The 24,812-nt window shown below is 49.8% G+C and overlaps 1 protein-coding gene across 1 annotated transcript in view; it reads right to left on the bottom strand.

Annotated features, from left to right (window-relative positions):
• Positions 1–24,812, bottom strand: part of AHCYL2 (adenosylhomocysteinase like 2) — a gene marked incomplete at its 5' end in the record, with an annotated part of 103,316 nt that overhangs the window by 28,827 nt on the left and 49,677 nt on the right. Inside the window, one exon of the mRNA XM_080356905.1 lies at positions 2,951–3,059. Within this exon, the coding sequence (XP_080213031.1) occupies positions 2,951–3,059 (109 nt within the window). The remainder of the gene's footprint in view (positions 1–2,950; positions 3,060–24,812) is intronic.

The raw sequence follows: 24,812 nt of genomic DNA, 5'->3' as shown, positions 1-24,812 counted from the left end.
AGCCAACTCTGCAACCAAAACCCAACCGTAGCTCACAGCACGTCATCCACCCCAAAACACAATTATTTCTTGTTCTACACAAGGTCTCCAGATGAGAAGGTCAGGGTAGGATGCACCTTTGGGTTTTTGTGGCTTCTGATGCTTTAAACTACCAGATATCTACCCAGATTCTCCTCAAATACGCTGTGACCTGCCAAGTATCCAAAAAACGCATCCATGTCACAGACAGGGGGGAAGCGAAGGGCTGTGCTGAAGCCTCACCGTGAACGTCCCTCATTCCCCACGGCTCTGGCACAAGGCCAGACGTTGGCCACCAACCTGAACATCGAGGGGAGGGCTTTGGATGGTACTGCACCGTGAGCCTGGATGCAAACCACCAGAAAAGCCTGAACATGTGGCCTTGGCAGGCATGAGGAATGGAGGAGCCTGTTCTCCCAGGGGAGGTGCCGAGGAGACCTGGGTGTTGCCAGGACAACGGTGACCACCCCACCCCACCCACGCCTGGAGGAAAGCGTTCTAGTGACCAGCGCCAGCAAACGGGACCTGCGGGTGTTGGTGCCAGCGGCTGAACATGAGCCAGCGTGTGCCCAGGTGGCCAAGAGGCCACCAGCATCCTGGCTGGGACCAGCACTGGTGTGGCCAGCAGGCCCAGAGCAGTGACCGTCCCTGTGCTGGGACCTGGGGAGCCCAAACCGCCAACCCTGGGGCAGTTCTGGGCCCCTCACGCCAAGAAAGGCCTTGAGGTGCTGGAGCGAGTGGAGAGAAGGGAACGGAGCTGGTGAGGGGCTGGAGCACAAGTGTGATGGAGCGGCTGAGGGAGCTGGGGGGTTCAGCTGGAGAACAGGAGCTGAGGGGAGACCTTCTGATCTCTGAACTGCCTGAAAGGAGCTTGGAGCGAGCTCCAGAGCCCTCAGCACAGGACACACATGGAGCTGCTGGAGAGGGGCCAGAGGAACCACGGGAATGACCCGAGGCTGGAACAGCTCTGCTGGGGACAGGTGAGAGAGCTGGGCTGTTCAGCTGGAGAACAGAAGCTCCGGGGAGACCTTAGTGCGGCCTTTCCAGACTTAAAAGGGGCCCATAAGAAAGAGGGGACAGACTTTTGAGCAGGGCCTGTTGTGACAGGACAAGAGGTGATGGTTTAAACTAAAGGAGGGAGATTCAGGCTGGACATGAAGGAGAAATTGTTGCCCTGAGGGTCGTGAGAGCCTGGCCCAGGTTGGCCAGAGAGGTGGTGGATGAACCATCCCTGGAGACATCCCAGGCCAGGCTGGACGGGGCTCTGAGCAACCTGAGCTGGTGAAGATGTCCCTGCTCATGGCAGGGGGGAAACTGGGGGAGCTGGGAAGGTCCCTTCAACACAAACCATTCTATGACACCAGCAGGAAAACCAGAAGACACGTGTGGCCTTCACAGGTCACCAGTGCTCTTCCAAAGACTCCAGCTTCACGTGCAATGGGTGAGTCCAAACCTACAGTGGGATCCACATGGACTTATTGAAGAATGGGAAGGGATAATGACAGGCAAGCAGAAACACAACAGAAACACTGTTTGCTGCGCCTGGAAGGAAATGATGGGGAAGAGAGGAGGAAATTCAGCAGCAATGGCACATGAGGGTTACAAGGAGAGATTAGAGGTGTTAAGAGCAGTAGAGGAACTAAATTTTCAATCCAGCTCTACATGAAGATGAGCAAAATAAGCAACAACCCTCTTTCCACGGCTTCCCTCCAACACCACCGGCTACACAGTAGAACCGGGAGACCCTCGAGCTGCTGCAAACTGCAGGATCACCCTCCACTAAGAGTGGCCACTGATCACAGAACCATAGAACATCTCAAACTGGAAGGGACCCAAACCACTCAGAGTCCAACTCGCTGCTCCACGCAGGAGTACAACGAGGCATAACTTTGCATAACTGTAAAGGTTTTAGTTTGCTTTAAAATGAGCTTAAACTTTTAATTCTGACAACGAATGGGAACGAGGTGCGGTGTGGGAAACTATAGTGGGTCTGTGGAATCCTTGACAGAGAGTATGGGAACAGAGATCAGCCTTGAAGATATTAAGGTTCACCCTTGAGAAGGATGGGAGTAAAGGTGTATCTGGAGATATCAAGTTGAGAGAGAGAAGGGAGTAGAAGCACGGATGACAGCAAAATGAGCCAAGGAGATGTTACTGCTGTAACTTGTAACCAGCAGTGAAGAGACACGTGAATTGGTAGAACTGTATACAAATGCACTTGTAGCAATAAATGGCATTGTCCTGGTTTTGTTAAAAACAAGTTTCTCTTTTAGTGAATTTGCCTGTCAGCTAAAGCCTTCATATTAACTGCATTTTCCTGGAGAACCAGACACATGCTTTGGTAAACCTAGCAATGGAATGCAAACTTATTGATAAGCACGGATGGACATCTCGTGAGAGGGGCAATGAGAAACAAGTGACCAAGAGACTGACCAACTGTGTATAACATTCCATTCACGTGAATACTGCATATAAAAGTGGGAGATCACGAGGATCTCGTCCCTTTTCCCTTTTTGCCTTTTCCCTTCTGCTTATGGCAACATTAGGAGAGGACCTTGCTAGTCACCCCTGCAAACTGAGGCCAGTGACAGACTGAATCCAGCTCCGGTTGGCTGCAGAACCCAGTCCAGGACTTTGGGTGCCGGCTCTGCAGTTGCTGAGATTTTCAAGATTGGTTTTGTATATTTTGTATTATTTTGTCTATTCTTATTAGTAGCGTTAGTAAAACATCTTTAATTTTTTCCAACTCTCTTCTCTCTGTTCTTCTTTCCCTCCCAATCGCCTGTCCACAGTAAGGTTAACAATACATCTGCCAGGGTTTTATTGTCATCCCACAATCTAACCCTCGACAGGCATCTACTACTTTCACCCTGGAAGAACCTGGTCCGTGTCGTCTGTCCGTCTCACCCGTGATGGTGCGGTGAGGACCCACCTGAGCTGTAGCTGTCAGTGGAGGACTGTGAGATGGAGCGCGACAGCGAGCGGCGGCCGATCTTCGTCGGGCGCTTGTTGAATTCTTGTTTCTGGTCAGCAAACTGGATCTGTTACGAGAAATTAATAGTTCAGTCAGGCGGAAAAACCCAACAGCCTGATTAATCCCAAGAACCCAAAGCCGTGAGCAGGCGCCGGCACCATCTCAGTTACGGGCTGAATCGCAATTCTGTGGTTTAATTTGGGGTATGGTATGCTAAGTCGCACTCTTTGTTTCATTTCAGACCCTCCAGCAGATGCAGCATGGACACGCTTGTCTTTCAAATACCTTGAAACTCCTCTTTTAACCACCCAAATCAGAAAACGTCTGTCCCGGTTACACACAAACTTAGTGTTCCAAGATGTGAACAATACAGGTTATTCATGGCAAGAGACGCCCCAAAGGGCCACCCAACGCTTGCAGAGCTGATGTGGGACTGACCCACCGCACGTTTATGGTCACGACCGTGCGAGATGCTCCCTGTTCGCTGTATGAAATACAAAGAGCAAAAACGAGAACAAGTCAGGAATGCCGCTCCCAGCTGCGCTTTCTTTTAAGAAACATTTGAGATCAGACACATCGCTCGAGGCTGTTGGAGATGTTGGGAGCGTGGACACCTGGAGAACACAAGGAATTCAGATTATTGCACACAACTTTATACAACAAAGCATGAAATGGAGGATAAGGCACGTAAATGAAGCGATGTGCAGACTGCCAAAATGTAATTACCCAAGGTGGGGAGAAGGAACCAACTCTCATTTACCAGCAACGCTGACAATGACCATAGAATCACAGCATCCTTTAGGTTGGAAAAGACCTTCAAGATCATCACGTCCAACTGTTACTTAGTACAGCCAAGTCCACCACTAAACCATGTCCCAAAGCACCACATCTACTCGTCTTTTATGACACCAATGGACGGAACACTGATATCTTCCATTTTCCCTTTTATAATGGAGCTCATCTCATCACAACAAACTGCCGTGGGTGACAAACAACCACCTGCTCGACCCAAGATGAAAAATCAAGTCCATTTCCATCTCAATCACGCCCAAAGAATGTAATTTCAGATTTCCCAGGATGTCTGTGAAACCCTAAGCCCAGCGCCGGGTTTAAGAGCAGCCGAGCCCAAGCAGGCTCAGCCTAAGCAGGCTCAGCCCAAGCAGGCTCAGCCCTGCCCGTGTTCCAGCTGCGATAACCGCCCAGCCAAGAGATACCAACATTTATTTTCAGATCGGCTCCAAAACATGCAGAGCACAGACGAGATAAGTGAAGTGGCGTCACTTCTATCCAGGCACTTTTATGGGGAAAATGATCTTTAACATCGGTATTTATAGAACAGGCTTCACGCCTTCCCTGGCCAACGCATTGTTTGGACAAGAACCTTCTCCAAACTTTGTTTTGATCCTGCCTTTGGTTGAAAAGAACAGTAAGGAGGCCAAATAATCAGTATTTCCTCACTATAAACTGCCCAAGTTCAGGTTTTCACATAAAGTAAACATCTTAGAGATGACGATTAGTGGTTTTCCAGTAGGAACTCAACCCTTCTGTGCTCTGTTGACGCACACCTGGGGTTGAACTTGTCTTAACGCTTCTCCTTATGTGGCCACTGGGCCATATTTAAGCATTTAGAACACTCTTGTAGTTTTAGGAAATATGTAAAGTCCCGGCACCCATCGCTTTGGAAGCCAAACCATCGCCGCCTGACGCTGACCATTTGTGCCAAATCCCAGGGGAACTGGAAACCCAACTTCCAATCTTGCTACGAGCGTGAACTGACTCAATCTGGTACAACGGGGTTAAACATTTACATCTTCAAAATACCCAAAGCCATTAACTGAGTCTATTAACCAACCCCTTGGGGTATTTTGAGACATTAGTTTTGTTTAAAGAAGCCATCTAAGCAGGAAGAATTCGATCCTGTCCTGGGAATTCGAGCTCAGTGGTTTAAGTAGCAGCACCTGATGTTGCATTTGAGATGCACTGGTGATGCCACGGAGCCGGCACAGCTGGTGATGCCATGGAGCTGGTACAGCTGGTGATGCCATGGAGCTGGTACAGCTGGTGATGCCACGGAGCCGGCAGAGCTGGTGATGCCATGGAGCTGGTACAGCTGGTGATGCCATGGAGCCGGCACAGCTGGTGATGCCACGGAGCTGGTACAGCTGGTGATGCCACAGAGCCGGCACAGCTGGTGATGCCACGGAGCTGGTACAGCTGGTGATGCCATGGAGCCGGCACAGCTGGTGATGCCACAGAGCTGGTACAGCTGGTGATGCCACGGAGCCGGTACAGCTGGTGATGCCACGGAGCTGGCACAGCTGGTGATGCCACAGAGCTGGTACAGCTGGTGATGCCACGGAGCTGGCACAGCTGGTGATGCCATGGAGCTGGTACAGCTGGTGATGCCATGGAGCCGGCACAGCTGGTGATGCCACAGAGCTGGTTCTTGGTGGGTTTGGGCCAATAAGTGAAGGAAAAAGGTGATGAGGGTCTCAGGTTGGTGAATTCGGAGCCTGAGCTGCTGGGGAAGGAGCTGGGAGGGGATTTGCAGCAGCACCTGGACGCCCTTTTGTTGGTTTTGTTTTGCTTTTTTCCTGCTAATCTTAAACCGAACGACAGTGGCTCAGGAGACGCCCAGGGGAGGGAGAAAAAGCACCTGAAACTCATATTACAGTTGAGACTTGGGTTGTGGATTAACACCTCTGATCCTGGTGGGACCTCCACACACACACACCATTTTTTAAATTCATTTTCTAAGAAGCTGTTGGCCTGAACTAACTTTATTGTTTGTTCTCGTTTAAAACAAAGCCCTCGTTAGGCGAGCAGCTTCATCGCCGCTCCGGGTTAGTTGTGCGAAATGACGCTCTCGGCAAAGCGAGACTGGAAGTCTTGACAAAGGGTGAATAATTCACATTATAACTCACATTTTCCCCTCCCGCATCATCTCTTCAAGGACATTCAACGCAACTATTTCAAGTGATGCAGTAATATTGATGCACTTCTGCATCCAAGACTGAGAGGCAAGCACACGCCAAAAAGCAAAATAAGTCAAGAACCAAGTTAGGCAGAACTAGAACTAGACTTAAACTCTACTCTCAGCCCCTTCAAGGGTTTAAACCCTTTAAACGCTGCCACAAGCTGGGTTTAGCTTGAGCTGCCAAGAGGTGGAAGGAAATGCAAGAAGAGAACGTCGGGATGGGACCAGCTCAAGGCTCAGGTCTGGTTTTAGCCAACGCTGACCATCCACCGATGTCTTTTGGCTTTATCCTTTGAGAAACAGAGAAAGCAGGCAAGAAAGGATGCTGACATTTGATTTATTTAAGACATTGATTGTACCCACCTTCATTTAGAGCTGGATTTTGTATCGTTTGGACATGCAAAGGGAATCAGTCATTGAACACCAGGTGGGATGGGACCTCAAGGATCATCTGCTCCAATCTTCCTTGGCCAAATGCACCGATCTAGAGCATTGCTCTTTGTCTTTTCCCTGGGATTCCTTGTAAAAAGGGAGTTTTCATCTTCTTCGTAGCCACCCTTTCAATATTGGAATATGGTGACTCCCCTGGACCTTCTTTTCTCAAGGCTGAGCAGGGATATTCCCTCAAGCCAGTTCCCACAACACGTCTGAATTTCTGAGTTGAAATCTCAGCAACGCAAACTCGATCCACCCAGAAGGAGCAAAGTAGACCTTGCTCACCCAGACCTAAGCTCAGGTTTAAATCCCAAGTGAACGGCACAATGCGACCGACGGCACGACGTGATATGTTCCAGCCCGGCTGGGAAGACGGGGACGTTCAAAACAGGGATGAAAACAGTTATTTTGTTCCAGGTTGGACTCATTCAGCTCACACTGAGACACCTCTGAAGGTACAAGCCAACTGTGCAGAGGGCAAAGCTCGATGGGGGGACCACGAAGTCTTTGAGAGCTGCAGCTGCTTGACTTTAAGAGCCCAACCTGCTCGACTTTAAGAGCCCAACCTGCTCTTGAGCTACACAAGTGCTGCTGCTTTCAACCTCCAACCGAAAAACACAATAGAATTCAAGCTGAAAAATCTCACATTTAGAGATCCAAGGGGTTAACGGCTTCTAAACGCAGGTGCGTGCTCATTACATTTCAAACGACTCAGTCTCGCTTCGACCTGGGTTTCCACCACAAAGAGCTGCTCTACGTTACTACACCGAGCAGTTCTCATTGTTTCAGGTTCTCCAGGGCAACCCCCTGCTCGCAAACCCATCGGCTCCTCCAAAGAGCAACCCCAGAGCAACAGGTTTGGCTCAATGCTTCGCCCTTTCAAACCTCCTGCTCCCCAGAGAAAATCAAGTTCTCCGGAGATGGGGGTTTTCTCTGAGAGGGGAAGGACACAGGCAGCTCCAGAAATAAGGGATTTAGGGGAATAGCAAGGAAAGGATGGAAAAAAAAGGGAGGGGTAGAGACAAACTAATGTACTTTTAAATAGAAAAATGATATTATGGTGCTAAAGATCGTCCTCACCTGGGGTTTAATCCCCGAATCTCCGTTCACATTGTATTTCTTCTTGTTCGGCATGACGGCATCACTGCCAGCTCTCGGTGCTGGCTCCCGCCGGGACAGGGGCTGGCCCCAAATTTATACTATCCGACATGCCAGCCCTGGTCCTGCCCCCACATTTACACCTCCCAACCCGCCGGTCCTGGTCCTGCCCCCCAATTACACTTCCCAAACCACTGATCCCGGTCCTGCCCCCCAATTACAGCTCCCAACACACTGGTCCTGGTCCTGCCCCCCAATTACACCTCCCAACCCACCGGTCCTGGTCCTGCCCCCCAATACACCTCCCAACCCACCAATCCCAGTCCTGCCCCCCAATTACACCTCCCAACCCGCTGGTCCTGGTCCTGTCCCCCAATTACACTTCCCAAACCACTGATCCCAGTTCTGCCCTCCAATTACACCTCCCAACCTGGTCCTGCCCCCCAATTACATCTCCCAACCCACCAATCCCAGTCCTGCCCCCCAATTATAGCTCCCAACCCACTGATCCCGGTCCTGCTCCCCAATTACACTTCCCAACCCACTGATCCTCGTCCTGCTCCCCAATTACACCTCCCAACCTGATCCTGCCCCCCAGTTACAGCTCCCAACCCACCGATCCCAGTCCTGCCCCCCAATTACAGCTCTCAAGCCACTGATCCCAGTCCTGACCCCAATTACACCTCCCAACCCACTGGTCCTGGTCCTGTCCCCATTACAGCTCCCAGTTTCCCCCACGCCGGTCCTGCCCGCTCTGGTTTTGGCTGCGGGATGGCGGGAGGGGAAACTGCTCGGATTTTCAAACTCCCCCTTTTCTTTTTCTGGCAGAAAAGGACCCCGGGACTTATCGAGGCGTCCGGCAAACAAGCCCTACTTGTGTTTCATGTTGAATTACAGCGTTGCTGTGACCTCTAGACAGTTTGCGGCGGTTTTTAACGTGGCCCGGCCTGTGTGCGCACAACAATAGCTTATTTATGTAACCAGAACATTTCCCCGCTTGCTATAATTAACTTGCTAATTAGGCTTTTTAACTTGGGTTCTCCCCCCCCACTTTTTTCTTTTCCCCAATGTCAGGTGATTACGTTAACTGAGCCTCATTAGAAGAAAATTAACTAATGAGCAACTAAAACAACGAAGGTATTTGTTAGATGGCAAAGTGGTTTTTAATTACGCCGGTCCCTGCTCTGTCCCCCAGGGCAGCGAGTGCAGAAGGTCTGTCCTTGGAGGGGTCCCAACCCGACACCCATCCTGAGGTTCCAGTGTTAGACTGGTTCTCTTAGAATCATGGAAAAATGGAACAGTTTGGGTTGAAGGGACCTTAAAGCTCATCCAGTGCCACCCCTGCCATGAGCAGGGACATCTGCACCAGCTCAGGTTGAGGTGGGGTTGAATTTGGGTCAAGAGGTTGAAGAGGTTGAGGTTGAGTGGGGGAGATTGAGTTGAAGAGGTTGAGGTTGGGTTTGTAGAACCTTATAAGGGTTTGTGTTGAAGGGATGTTCAAAGCTCCCCCAGTTCCCCCCCTGCCATGAGCAGGGACATCTTCACCAGCTCAGGTTGAGGTTGGGTTGAGGATGAAGTTGGGTTGAGGAGCTTGAGGTTGAGTTCATAGAATCATAGAGCAGTTTGGGTTAAGGGACCTTCCCAGCCCCCCTAGTCCCCCTGCCATGAGCAGGGACATCTTCACCAGCTCAGGTTCACAGAATCACAGAATCACAGAATGGACTGGGTTGGAAAAGCCCTCAGAGATCATCCAGTCCAACCCTTGGTCCAACTCCAGCCCATTGACTAGATCATGGCACTGAGTGCCACGTCCAATCTCAGTTTAAAAACCTCCAGGGCCGGTGAGTCCAGCACCTCCCTGGGCAGCCATTCCAATGCCTGATCACTCTCTCTGCACAGAATTGCTTTCTAATCTCCAGCCTCAGTTTCCCCTGGCAGAGTTGAAGCCCATGGCCCCTTGTCCTATTGCTGATGCCTGGGAGAAGAGCCCAATCCCCACCTGGCTACAACTGCCCTTCAGGTGGTTCTAGAGAGTGCTGAGCTCACCTCTAAGCCTCCTCTTCTCCAGACTAAACAAGCCCAGCTCCCTCAGCCTCTCCCCATAGGGCTTGTGCTCAAAGGCTGCTCAGAGCCCTGTCCAGCCTGGCCTGGGATGTCTCCAGGGATGGTTCATCCACCACCTCTCTGGGCTATTTTTAATTTGGATTTAGTGCCTGGAGCTGTTATCCAAAGAGTTTTGTCCCTGACAACATCCTCAAGACAATTCCCATTGATTGACCTCAGCACCAATTCTAACTAAATACACACAAAACAAGCTCCTCCCAGCTCTGCGTATTGTTACACACACCCGCTTTAGAAATGGTTTACCACTGAGCTGATCTGATATTGCTCCTCAATAGTTGTCACTGGAAACGCTGCCAGGGAAACGTTGGTTGTGGGGGTTTGTCTGAATGGTTCTGCAGACACGGACGAGCCGTGACGGCATTTCACGTTGCAAGGAATCCGCTAAAAGAGCAAAAATTGCTGGGTATATGAAAGCAACACCCGCTTTGTGAGAGGAAAAAACAACCAGCCAACACAACCAACCAACCAACCAACCAACCAACCAACCAATCAACCAACCAACCAACCAACCAATCAACCAACCAACCAACCAACCAACCAACCAACCAACCAACCAATCAACCAACCAACCAACCAACCAACCAACCAACCAACCAACCAACCAACTAACCAACCAACCAACCAACCAACCAACCAACCAACCAACCAACCAACCAACCAACAAAACTCCCAAACCAAAACCAAACCAAAACAACAGAACACAAACCAAAACAAACCCCGGAATTCCCAACTTCATGAATCTGTAGAGTCACTGGAATACAGATTATCCGGAAAATTGAAATAGGGATTATCTGGAAAATGGAAATAGGTATTATCTCCCATAGGAAAATAGGTCAGGAAATTGGAGATTGGGATTAGCACCATTCGCCTCAATTGCTACTGAAGCCCAAGTTGTGTTTTCAAGGTGAGTTTTTAGTTTTTAGCATTATTGATGGCACTTTCCATGTGAAATCCTAAGGCAGAAGCTATTTGAGCTCAGTGTAAGCCGAGGAAAGCCTGGAAAGGGGGTTTGAAGCTCCCACCACCAAAGCACAAATGACTTTTCCCAGTAGGTTATCACATCAAGATGATTCAATTCAAGCACTTTTCCTGAGGAAGGCGATGGGAAACGGGATGGGAGGAGAGGGCCTTTCGTTTGCAGTAAAGGCTGAGTCTAAGACACCAAATTAAGAAACGTCGATTCTATAAAAATGCTAAAAATCAAGTGCAGAGCTCAGGTATCTTCTGCGAGTCGTGTGTCCTTTGTAATCTGGCTCAATCTTCAAATAAAACCAGGGCGAGCCATGTCAAACCCTAGTAAAACCTGGCTTATCCCCATCATTTAACAAACCACGCGTGATTAACGTCTGCTTTTTAATGATGGTTGGAGCCCAACCGCTGTGTCAGTTTGGCCATGAGCTCCTAACATTTTCTACTCTTCTTAAAAACTGTTAAATCTTCAAATGCTGTACCACCCATAAAATCCCCCCCAATAGAAACCACTCGTTTCACTTCTTGGAGCTTTCAAACTTTGGGAGTGCAGCGTTTTCGTAGTTCGAGCGTCTTGAATTTATTCTCAGCCACGGGGATTTATTCTTCTAAAGGAACAAAGGGAATAAACAAGAGTTTTCCGCGCAATGAAGTCGCATGAGTTCCCCGTCATCGTGAACGGCTGCAAATCCACCTGCACCAAACGTGGGGAATAAAAAGCAAGTTACAGCACTAATTAAAATCCATTGATTGACATATTGACCAGCAGGTCAAGTCTATGGCCTTCAAGAGCTGCCACCACTTGGTTATTCGGGTGACAAACCGCCTGCAAAACCTTGTTCTCAGTGGAAAAACTTCTCATCTGTCTGTGATGCCAAGTGTTAGAATTAATTTACTCTTCTTATTTGTTTTTAATAAGGTGAAGATTGGTATAGGTAGAATAGAAGGGACCAAGATGACTGTTCTGATGTCCCACCAGAGCCCAGCCTTGCAAGTCCCAGCCCAAATCTTCTCCTGCTGCCCTCCCATCCCAGTTCATGAAGGAAAAGTTGGTTTCATCCAACACTCGACCTTCCAAGACTGGTTTTATGGGGGAAAGTGGAGCAGGGGATGAAGTATCAGAGACACCAGGTGTTGGCATCCAAAACGCAACCGGGAAGAGGCCTTTGACCTTAATCTTCAACGTTCCAGGCAGCATCTGTTCTCCTAATCCACCTCCTGAGCCTGGATCATCAAGAACGACCGTCCAAATCCATTTATTCCATTGTTTCGCATGCCTGAAATTAATATGTAATCCTGATGAGGTTGCTCACTGAGCCAAAACTTGAACTGGAGCTCAAAGTGGTTAAATTCCAGTTCTCCAGCCGAAAGGTCACACGGAGACCAACCCTGGGATTAACACACACGTTTAACCCTTTAGCGTCTTCCTGCTGAAAAAGCAGCTTGAGAACGAGCAGGTTAAGGCTGATTTTACCTACAGGACTTGGGGTGGAAAGGATGGGAACCAAGAGTCACCCACCTGGGCCAAAGCAATTCCCAAGCGTGTTAGAAATTAGGGCTATTGCCTCTTGAAGACCCAACACTGGTGGCAGATCTGCTGGGCTCTGAAAACACCCAGCGCCGTATATTTCTCGATGTCAGCACTGGGCTGAGGTTGTGTATGGTACAAACATCAGATCACTGCCCCAAACACCTCCATTTATTATCTTTTCCTAGGACTGGGACCCGTTTTGATTCTCAGACCTCCAAGGTGATGGCTAATGAGGACCAAATCACAGTTCGTGTCTATCTAGAACTGTTTGGGTTGGGAAAGCCCCTCAAGATCATGCAGTCCAACCATTAACCCAACACGGTCACTGCCCCATGTCCCTGAGAACCTCATGTCCGTCTGTCCAACCCTCCAGGGCTGGTGACTCCAGCACTGCCCTGGGCAGCCTGTTCCAATGCCCCACAGCCCTTTGGGGAAGAAATTGTTCCCCACATCCAACCTCAACCTCCTTCTCCTCCTCTTCCAGCCCCTTCCCCAGCTCCGTTCCCTTCTCTCTATCAAGCCCTTGCTCATTTTAATGGCTGAAACTCACTCTTAATTTACATCCTTTTTAAAGAATAAGCATAAGCCACAGTAGTAGGAATCCAGGAGATAAAGCTAAAAGAAGCTCTTCCAACATCTTAGCACTTATTGACATAGAGCATGGTCCCATTGCAGCCAGCAGCAACATCAACATCCAACGCATGACCAGGATGAGCGCGGCCAAGGAGAAACCTTTAGAAACAAGGAAATAACCAAGATCTAAAGCGGGCGGCTCCAGTGGGGACAATGGGAAGGACAAGGAAGTGAGGAACCTTCTCCCCCAGCTTAAGACAGATCCCTTGGTCCCCCCAGCTCTGCTGGTCCCAGTCCCAAACAAGGTCGGCGAAAGAGGAAACGGTGATTTCCACATCACCTCAACTCGCAACAAAGGGGCAACTTGGGTTTTGTAATTAGAAAAATGCAGGATCTCGGAAGTCAGAGACGGAAAACGTCTCTGGAGTCATCACGATACCCATCGTCACGGGTATCACCTCTAGCAGCGAATACATTTATACTGGAGGAGCATCCCCCGCAGCTCAGCAGCTCCTTCATGCCCTTGATGCTCCGATACGAGCCAAGAAAACCAGATTTCCCTGGCAAAACCACGGACCATTCCAGCGAAAGTCTCTCCTGTTTACTCCCCATAGATTACGATTCAAGACTCTAAACTATCACTCAACTCTGCAACCTGAAATTGCCGAAACTTTCCCAAACAAGACACCAAGTCAGAACAGGATTTGTGCATCACGCGCTCACCGGCTGCGGAATTTCAGAGGGTCCAGATCCGAAAGTTCAGAATTTCCCCTCATTTTGATCCCATCCTCATCGGGACGAGAACGTCACCACAACTGCAGCCGCGGATTTCTCCCTGATGCGGTGGGTACAACGTTGTCCAGTGTCAATATTACATCCAAGTGGTGGATTATTTGACAAACCAAGGGGTGTTTTACCCAATAAGTGAAATATTGGGATGTCCAGCTTGGGTTGCAGCAGATTCAGTAACTCCTGATTGTGGCGTCGCGCGGGTTTGCAAATCTCCACATCGCTATCGCGGCTCAGGCGCCGCTCTGCAAAACCCAAACCAACCTGCTCTTCTGAGACGCAATGCAGAACTATTATCATTATCATCATCATCATCATCATTATTATTATTATTATTATTATTAATTAATAATTTTTCAATATTTGGTTAATAACAAGAGGTTCGCTGTAGTAAATGTAGGACCTTGGTAAGAACATTAAGACATAAAAGGCTTCTTGAAATAATGACCTTAAGGATAATGAGCCTTTGAAAGCTCAGGCTAATTATTACTTGAAATGTGGTTTTTCAGCCCCACGTTGTCCTGAGGAACCACATAAAATGCAAAGCAGGTGAATATGCTGATTAAAAACGTTGCTAGAGGACATAACCCAAAGCCCTTGGTATAATAGTGGAGTTTAAACCATCTAGAAAATGGCACATAAGAAATAAAGATCTATTTAAAGAAAGTTTTCGTCATCTGGTCCCAACCCCAGCGGCACTAAATTCATAGAAGAGAAAATGACAGAGGGGGATGAATCCCTAGGGGGAGGTTTATTGCTTGTTTTTAAGCAGAATTCTGGACTTTTTACAATTAGAACCAAAAAAACCCACATTTCAATCAATAAACGAAGTTGCACGTTATGCAAAGTTTATCAGTCCCGACCCTTACATGCAACATTAATTTCCTCGCCGTTGATATAAATACGACATAACCGGGTGGGAGCTGAAAGAACCGCGGTCTGTAAAACACCAGAAAGTGAGAAGCAGAACAAGAAACTGTAATTTTATAGAAATCAAATCCATAAAGCTTGAGACAGCGCTAGTGGGGGCACCTCAAGTCGTATATTCAAGGGGAATGATGAAACTTGAATCAAATCACCGTGCGTGGACTCTATTTGTAGAACAAGATCAAAGCAGCCAGAACAGCTTCCCAGGAGTAGAATATGAACCTCTTATTACAGTGATCCAAGTATTTTTAGAAGAACGAGCAAGAGTGACAACCGTGAACATAGCAATGGAGATACCCGCAAAATCCTGGGGAGATACAACAAATATTGACAGAGATTTTCAGTGCGCTGGAAGAATCGTGACCATTTGTGCCCCCGCGCAGCCCCATAGAGACACGTGGAGCAGCCCCAGACCCGCAGCCTCTTGTCTGCCTGATTATTTGGAGCAATGTCACTATATTTCCAGCTGCTTTGAGAATTCTTTCCACCAGAGAAGCAAAGCGGAGTGTATTTTAGTGTTTTCTAGTATCTATTCTCGCTTCTTTAACCACCAAAATGAAGCTGAGCAGCGTACGCTGCCCTAAAGCCTATCTTAAATATTAGAGGTTTTATCTAACAACAGAATCTAAATTGATGCTAAGAATTAAAGCAGACAAAAAGATGGTGTTTTCTGCGCTGATCCTGACGAACGCATCGCAAAGTGCCTCCCACTCCTCCTCCCTGCTCCCCAATTTCTGTAAAGATTAGTTTTTAATATAACGCATCTGCAAGATGGGGCGGCCCATGGGGACCATCCCCCCGTCACTTGACCGTTTGCAATTGGGGCGAACGCCGAGGGAGGAATTCTAAGCGCCCTCGTTAATATCGGGCGTTAATGAACGCTGGTTGGGGTTGAACACCGGCGTATCCTGGTGCGGAGCAGCGAGAGCCAAAGCTCCCTCCAGAAACTCAGCAGCAGATCTGCCCCCTGGGTGCGGATGGAAATACGAAGGTAAATAACTCACCATCCACTCAGGCAGGTGGAAAGTGGCGGCGTTGGCGTTGCCGTCCCACGTCTCCATGGGGGAAACTCCCTACACTCACATTTTTTTGGCAGGAGGATGCAGGAGGATGCAGCGGGATGCAGGAGGATGTGGGAGGATGCAGCGGGATGCAGGAGGATGCAGGAGGATGCAATGGGATGCAGGAGGATGCAGCAGGATGCAGGAGGATGCAATGGGATGCAGAAGGATGTGGGAGGACGCAGCGGGATGTAGGAGGATGTGGGAGGATGCAGCGAGATGCAGGAGGATGCAGGAGGATGCAGCAGGAGGCAGTGGGATGCAGGAGGACGTAGCAGGATGCAGGAGGATGCAATGGGATGCAGGAGGATGTGGGAGGATGCAGGAGGACGTAGCAGGATGCAGGAGGATGCGGGAGGACACAGCGGGATGTAGGAGGATGCAGCAGGATGTAGGAGGATGTGGGAGGATGCAGCGGGATGCAGGAGGATGCAGGAGGATGTGGGAGGATGCAGCGGGATGCGGGAGGATGTGGGAAGATGCAGTGGGATGCAGGAGGATGCAGCAGGATGCAGGAGGATGTGGGAGGATGCAGTGGGATGCAGGAGGACGCAGCGGGATGCAGGAAGATGCAGCGGGATGCAGGAGGATGCAGCAGGATGCAGGAGGATGCAGCAGGATGCAGGAAGATGTGGGAGGATGCAGCGGGATGCAGGAGGATGCAGGAGGACGTAGTGGGATGCAGGAGGACGCAGCAGGATGCAGTGGGACGCAGGAGGACACGGTGGGATGCAGGAGGATGCAGCGGGATGCAGGAGGACGCAGTGGGATGCAGGAGGATGTGGGAGGATGCAGCGGGATGCAGTGGGATGCAGGAGGATGCAGGAGGACATAGTGGGATGCAGGAGGATGCAGCAGGATGCAGGAGGACGCAGCAGGATGCAGGAGGATGCAGCGGGATGCAGGAGGATGCAGGAGGACGCAGCGGGATGCAGGAAGAATCAGGAGGCTGCAGGAAGATGCAGGAGGATGCACCAGCTCACCAGCCGAGCCCCCTGCTCTTGTGCTCCCTGGATCTTCTCCCAGCTGAGATCCCTGTTACAAACCAGCCTCGTCAGCCCAGGTGACACGGGCAGCTCCGAAAGTTCACTCAGTTCTTCATTTCTCTTCAAATATCCGGGTGAAGCGCTCAGGTCCAGCCCAGTTTTGCAGCCGTGATTTCACGCCAACCCCGGCTCTGCTCCATGTTGGAGATGATAAACCCAGAGAGCAACCCCACCGTGGCATGGAGATGTCCGTCCATCCATCCATCCATCCATCCATCCATCCATCCACCTATGCCCCTAGCCCTGTGTCACCAAAACGCCGATACCCCGATCGGTACAGCCGCAAGATCAAAGGCGCACACCTGTACTTCAAGCTACAGGTCTCCTGCAGCGAGGACTGTCCTTGGAGCCACCAAAAATTCACGCAACTTCAATCAAAGCAGCACACAGACACCTCCAATGCTCAACTGCTTTCAGCTTCCAACCTAGCGTGGTTAGAAATGAACTTCTTCATCCCGCAGAACCAGATAAATGTTGTAGATCAATATCATCGCGCAGTGGCGGGGATGGAGCGGCTGGTGGGGACGGAGCTCCCTCTGCTGAGCAAAACGCAAAGACAAATGAAGGTTTTTGTAGCCAGAGCGATTGCAAAGGGACTTTGCTCCTGCAAAGACGCTTTTCCACGCCAGCAGCTCCACCACAGCCTGGCCCACAAACCTTCGCTGCCCTGTAGTGCTGAAGACTTGAATTGAGGCTTCAATTTCACCGAAACCTCCCCAAATGATGCAGGATTCTGCTCTCAGGTATTAATGAGCCACCCGTGATCACTTCCAGAGCCCACTTTGGTATGTTCTTAGTGCGTTTCCGCCTGCACGGCGCCCGGGACGAAGCGAAGGGGGGGTGGCAGCGCCTGGCTGGAGATGCTCAAGGAAATGCCCTTTTTCTGTTGGGAACGTCCGGCAGCTCATCAGCCCCCACAAACATCACCTTGTTTTACTTCTCCTTCATGCGACATGTTTTATTTGGGGCAATAGTTGACACAAACCTCCCTTCACCAAGGAACTTGGCTTGTGAGGCACCAGTAGACACATCCCATCGGGCTCCCACCTCACCTGGAGAAGCTCGCAGGGTCCCTTCCTTGCTCTGCTCTCTCACCACATGAACAATTTAAATGCTGTAAATTGGGAAGTTTGCTGTTTGTGGCTGAGATGGGGTGGTGGGAAGACACAGGTGAGAACAATCAAAAAGGTGGAACTCAAATCTGTGTGAGCACCACGCAAAACTCGAGTAGATATTCATTTATTTTGTCTAAGTCGATTCGCAGAAAACAGGAGAAGTTTGTTATTTTGGGGCGTGATATTTTCGCACTGTTGGCAAGATCACCTTTCCAGATTGGAAGGATCTTCTGTGCACAGAATCACAGAGGGGTTTGGGTTGAAGGGACCTTCAAAGATCACCCAGTGCCCTCCCTACCATGGGCAGGGACATCTGCACCAGCTCAGGTTGAGGTTTAGTTGAAGATGAGGTTGAGTTGAGGAGCTTGAGGTTGAGTTCATAGCATCATAGAAGGGCTTAGGTTGGGAAGGTCATTCAAGGCTCATTCAGTCCCACTCTGCCATGGGCAGGGACATCTGCACCAGCTCAGGTTGAGGTTGGGTTGAGGATGAGGTTGGGTTGAGGAGGCTGAGGTTGAGTTCATAGAATCATAGAATGGTTTGGAAGGGACATTCAAAGGTCACCCAGTGCCACCCCTGCCATGGGCAGGAACACCTTCACCAGCTCAAGTTGAAGTTGGGTTGAGGAGGTTGAGTTCATAGAATCATAGAAGGGTTTGGGTTGGAAAGGACATTCAAGGCTCATCCAGTCCCACTCTGCCATGAGCAGGGACATCTTCACCAGCTCAGGTTGAGGAGGTTGAGGTGGGGTTGAAGTTGGGCCAAGGAGGTTGAAGAGGTTGAGGTTGAGTGGGGGAGGTTGAGTTGAAGAGGTTGATGTTTGGTTTGTAGAATCTTGGAAGGGTTTGAGTTGGAAGGACCTTCAAAGGTCACCCAGTGCCACCCCTGCCATGAGCAGGGACATCTTCACCAGCTCAGGTTGAGGTTGAGTTGAGGATGAAGTTGGGTTGAGGAGCCTGAGGTTGAGTTCATAGAATCATAAAAAGGTTTGGGTTGAAGGGACCTTCCCAGCTCATCCAGTTTGGGATGAAATGAAGCTTTAGACCAGAATGAGTAAGCAAGGATGTGTTTTCCTCATCTCTAACATGTTCTCTTCACTTGGGAGGTGAAGGCACGGTGAAAATACATTGAAATAAATCCTGTCTGATACTCCCCAGCGTGTAGCTGCCCGTTGATGGTGGTTTCTAAGATACACGACTCAAATCAGCGTTTATTATTAAAAAGAAACTCAAACTAGCAGCCCTGAGCTGCTCAGAGAGCCGCACCGTGCGGAGCACCGCGCGCCAGGAAAAGCTGTTCAAACCTCCTTCAGAGAGATGAGACGCTCGTCGGGTCCAATGAATCAAGGACACACTTTTGCCCAGTGATATGTTTCATAGCAGAGAAAAAATCAGCTCAAACCCCAGTGAATATACAGGGAAACGGGACTAAAGCTCTGACTGAAGAACAAGAATTAGCAATTATTGCTGGAAGACTTAAAAATACGTGGTGAATTCCTGGTGACAAATTGGGTACAATTCAATGACTTGCTTGAGAGCTGTTGTAGTAGAGACGTGAAAACAAGACAGCCCTTGAAAGTACGTTGGAAGAACAAGGTAAGGAGAAATGAATGCAAGATGAAAGGATGCAAAAGCCTGTGCAGACACGAGGGGGAGCGAGAGCCCGAGGAATCAAAAATCCCAAGTTTAAGCCTTGATTTATGAAGAAAAAGGAGAGAAAATGGAGCGGTTCGAGGACCACACAGCTTTAAGTTCAGGTGTTTGCAGAAGCTTCTTCCAACCTGAAGGCGTGATCGGCTGCTTGGGAAATCAATGCAGATTGGCAAGAGATGAAAAGGCTTTGGTTGTATGAAGGTGAGATAAGGAGTCCCCAAGCGGACACGAACACAAACCTGCACATCCCCATCCACGGCTTTAGGCCCAGCTCAGCTGGGACAGGCCTACAGACAAGACACATCCCCTTCCCTCGCTGTCCCAGCTGGGTATTTGCTATTGAGTAGATTTAAACTCCGTTACATTGTTCTGAAATTGGTATTGAATTCAAATTGTCTCAAATCCCCATGGTGGCGCGACCCAACCAAGCGGGAGACGCTTAGAACAACTCCCAGTTATTACAGCATTATAAATAACCAGAATAATAATAACTCCCGAGCGAGTTAGAAACTCTCCCACTTCCAAACTTTCTGCCAAGGCAACATCAGAACCATCTTCCCGTGGGTTATGTAATTTCTGCACAATTTTCAGTTTTATACGGAGTGTTTCAAAAAGGTGGAGCCAATTTCTAACTGAAACGACTTGGAAATTGGGTCCATCTTTTTGAAACGCCCTGTGTAAATATCGGTTTACTGCCAATGGTACTGAAGCCCAAACTCTTCAGGCCATGGGCTGAGCATCCTACGGTAGAAGCTCTTCAAAGACTCGAGCAGAGGTTTCTGCACCACCACCCTGCTGTGCTCCCTTGTTTTTCCTGCTAGATATGATGTTTCTGAAGCACACACACAATTAATCCTCTTAAATAATAAGCAAAACTAGATTTGGAAGGCTCTTTCCTTCAGATTTTGCTGCGACACCTGTGAAATCCGCTCACGTCAGCTCTTCATCCTGCTCAGTTATTACAAATACTCACTGGGAACTGATTTATTGCTAATCGATTCCACTCCGTCAGCTGCGTCTCATGCTTCGTGCAGCCCAGCTTTGAGTATCTATGATGCTGTTGATTACCTGAACCATCAGCTCAGCTTAATTAGGGTGTCTGCGGGAACTTAAGGCCAGGCTTTACAGCAAGGACCAGCGTCGCAGGCGGGTTTAGCTCTTGGTATCATGTTTTAGTTATAATGGTATAACTGTAATTATAAAGGTCATTACCTGCTCATCCTCCAGCTCTAAACGAGTTCTCCATCCTCTTGGATTTTCAGAGAGCACAAGGGCAGCTGTTAATTCAATGCGGTGACACCGTGACTGTCCAGCCCAGGCGGGAGCTCCGGCCCAGCCCTTGGACAACGTGGGTGACACCAACAGACGGTGACACCAGGAGGACAAGTTTGCTCTGGTGAAACGTGGTTTCAGAGCACCCTGGAATGAGAAGACTGTGGGCTGCTCCGTGCCAATCAGACGAGCGCATTGACGGCTCTCAGGCTATACAATACACGGTAAATTAATTTCTGCTCTCATTTTCTCTGTTCCTTTTTAAATAAGGAGTATTGAGAAGCGTTGCTGATGGCGCTCGAACATCAAAATCAGGCTGTTCACAGAACCTGCTTCTAGATTTTATCATCAGAGGAATTTTTATTTTGTTTTCTAAATTGATTTTCCCACGAAGCTTCAAACACTCCAGGGGTTTCTGCATCCGAAACCACGATGAGGTTCAGGCCAACTGTGGGTATCAAGCGGAAGGCAACGCAGCACTGTATGAGCCCCAGGTTCCAGTGTAAGTTGGGGAATGATCTATTAGAGAGCAGCGTGGGGGAAAGGGACCTGGGGGTCCTGGGGACAGCAGGGTGACCATGAGCCAGCACTGGGCCCTTGTGGCCAGGAAGCCAATGGGACCTGGGGTGGGTTAGAAGGGGGTGGTCAGTAGGTCAGAGAGGTTCTCCTGCCCCTCCGCTCTGCCCTGGGGAGACCACACCTGGAATCTTGTGTCCAGTTGTGGCCCCTCAGTTCCAGCAGGACAGGGAACTGCTGCAGAGAGTCCAGCGCAGCCACCAAGATGCTGGAGGGAGTGGAGCATCTCCCGTGTGAGGAAAGGCTGAGGGAGCTGGGGCTCTGGAGCTGGACAAGAGGACACTGAGGGGAGACTCATTCATGGGATCAATATGGAAAGGGGCAGTGTCAGGAGGATGGAGCCAGGCTCTGCTGGTGACAACCAGGGACAGGACAAGGGGCAATGGGTGCAAACTGGAACACAGGAGGTTCCACTGAAAGAGGAGAAGCAACTTGTTGGGGTGAGGGTGTCAGAGCCTGGCCCAGGCTGCCCAGGGGGTTGTGGAGTCTCCTTCTGTGCAGACATTCCAACCCGCCTGGACACCTTCCTGTGTAACCTCAGCTGGGTGTTCCTGCTCCATGGGGGGATTGCACTGGATGAGCTTTCCAGGGCCCTTCAACCCCTGACATCCTGGGATTCCGTGATTCTGTGAATTCCTGCTGCTCTTGAATTACAGCATCACCCCTGCTATAAATAATTCCAAGATATCATCTCTCTGGTGCTGGGATTACAGACGAGCTGGGTGGAGCAGCCAGAGACAAGCACCTGTCCCTGTGGAACAGCCCGAGATGTTTCTCCATCATCTTTGGGGCAAAAGGCCACTGGTAGCATGGTCACGCCGGCCATCCAGCCTGGATGTGTCCCCTTTCTGGAGTAAAGGAAACACAAGAGATATTCCAGGAATAGCTTAAATGAAGTATTTTTTCATTGTCAGAATGAAGAAGTGCTCCTTGAAGAATCAAATATCCACATGGTGTAAACCGGGAGGATCCCTGACAGGAAGGAGGTGTCCTCTCCAACACCTTTGCCCACAGCACAATATTCGCCAACCCCTATGAGCCCGGTCGTGCTGATCCTCTCGGTCAAATAAAAAACGAACGGTAAGGTCTGCGAGAGCTGGGAAGTTTCTGTGAGCCAAAAATGGATCCTGATGTTACGAATTACAAGAAAGCGACCGTATGAGTTGAGGTTTGAATGAGAAAGGGCTGAAGCGGAGGAGAGCGGCTCTTCCAGGGGTTATACAGGGGATCACCAGCTTTTAAATAACTCTTTGTTTAGCAGGCAAAGCCAAGCTCCAAGCGAGATGCCGAGACTCAACGCGCACCAACAGAGGCCATCCTGCATCTATGCTTCTCACCACGACGACACCACATCCTATTCGAGCAAGGTGAACGCTGGTCAGATCCAATCCCATTGGCGGCTTCTTGGAGGAAAAGCACCAAATACGAGTCACGTTTCTCCTTACAGCCCAAAAAAAACAACAGGAGCCTTTCCAGACTTGTAGGTGTCTGGAGAGAAGACCAAATTTTGGATGCGTTTCCAAGGTGGCAGCGACTCAAGGAACCTTCCCGGAGGCAGAGGGGGTGTCAAGAGGCCACAAGCAAAGAGGTGCCAGGTGGGGACGGTCCCTAAGGGTGCAGAGCCGCTGGGTTTACAGGTCACCTCTTGTTTCGCTTTCATTTTTAAAACACACAAAATTGCTCCTTCCCAGGTATAGCAGAAAAACATAAGAGCAAAATGTTTCGTCTCCCCAGGGTGAGGATGGGTTTTGGCACTGAAGAGTCGCGCATCACTCCACCTCCCCTCCAAAATTAACTACGTGGTTTACAGTTATTTTTCTTCCGGGAAGGCAAATACAAAACTCCCAATCCACACGGGGAAGTTAGATTTGGATGTTCTGCTCTCCCAACACCTTGGTAGCAACACATGTGGCTTTCTGAGGATTCAGGGTGTTCTGGAGCTGAACAACAGCTGCTGCATGGCAGGGGAATGGCAAAAACCCAGGAGAGGCAGCTGCGGGAACACCAACGGCACCAACCCACTAATCACCAACAGAGGTACTTAAAAACATGGCTTGAAAGTGGGAGAAGGAAAGGGAGGTTGTACCAGCGCGGTCACGACAGCAAGTTTCATTCCGGTGCACAGGTGACAAACACAAGCAGATAGAAGATTAATGAGGAGGGGATGAATGAAACACAAAAGGCATTTACTCATTTCTGAAGGCAACAGTGCGATTAAAAAACAGAGACACCAAACAATTCCAGTGCTGACATTTGTTTGCAGTTTTGTTTCCAGTTCCCTGCGTTTCTTACGGTGGAAAAAGCGACTGGAGCCCGTGTGTGGTACCAGCAGCTCTAGAGAGGCAGTGGGTCCATCCAACCATTTGTGGGGTGTGGGGAGCGTGGGCAGCAGGTTTGGGGGATCCTGCCCCTCTGCCCCGCTCTGCTGAGACCCCCCTGCAGTGCTGGTCCAGCTCTGGGTCCTCAGCACAGGACACACATGGACCTGCTGGAGAGGGGCCAGAGGAGCCACAGGAATGACCCGAGGCTGGAACAGCTCTGCTGGGGACAGGCTGAGAGAGTTGGGGTGTTCAGCTGGAGAACAGAAGCTCTGGGGAGACCTTATTGTGGCCTTTCTGGACTAAAAGGGGCCCATAAGAAAGATGGGACAGACTTTTAAGCGGGGCCTGTTGTGACAGGACAAGGGGTGATGGTTTTAAACTAAAGGAGGGAGATTCAGGCCAGACATGAGGAAGGAATTGTTGCCCTGAGGGTGGTGAGAGCCTGGCCAAGGTTGGCCAGAGACGTGGTAGATGAACCATCCCTGGAGACATCCCAGGCCAGGCTGGACGGGGCTCTGAGCACCCTGAGCTGGTGCAGATGTCCCTGCTCATGGCAGGGGGGGAATTGGGGAGCTTTGAACATCCCTTCCAACTCAAACCCTTCCAAGATTCTTCAAACCCAACCTCAACCTCTTCAACTCAACCTCCCCCACTCCATGTCCATTCCAACCCAAACCCTTCTGTGATTCTATGAACTCAACCTCAACCTCCTCAATACCCAACCTCATCTTCAACCCAGACTCAACCTGAGCTGGTGCAGATGTCCTTGCCCATGGCAGAGTGGGACTGGATGAGCCTTGAATGTCCATTCCAACCCAAACCCTTCTATGACTCTATGAACTCAAGCTCCTCAACCCAACCTCATCCTCAACCCAACCTCAACCTGAGCTGGTGCAGATGTCCCTGCCCACTGCAGGGGGACTGGGGGAGCTTTGAAAGTCCCTTCAACCCAAACCACAACCTAACTTTTCACCTTTACTCCCTTGCAAACAGCAGGTATTCGGGAATTATTCTAAAGTTTAGATCCACCTACAGAAAAAGAGGTGTCTACAGAAGAAAGTCCTAAAGACGCAGAGCCCGCATTGCCACAAGTTGGTGGCGATGAAGCGTCTCGTCTCCATTCGGTGGTACTGCAAGGGGTCAGGTATTCTCAAGTCCAGACTGCAGGTTTTACATGGCTTTGAACAGCGGCCCGAACCCCTCAAAATGGGCATTTTCTGTGAAAGTTAAATTGGGAGACGAGGCAGGAAGAGAAGCAGGACGGGAGAGGGAGAAAGGCAACATCTCGGCAATTAGCACCCACTTTAATTGACCGGGGACTCCTTCGAGACAAGAGAAACCACAGCAAACCCAG

The sequence above is a fragment of the Nesoenas mayeri genome (genome assembly GCF_963082525.1).
Source record: "Nesoenas mayeri genome assembly, chromosome: 1".
Taxonomy (NCBI): Eukaryota; Metazoa; Chordata; class Aves; order Columbiformes; family Columbidae; genus Nesoenas; species Nesoenas mayeri.
The sequence above is the reverse complement of the archived record's forward strand: the minus strand, read 5'-3'. Positions and strand labels throughout refer to the sequence as shown.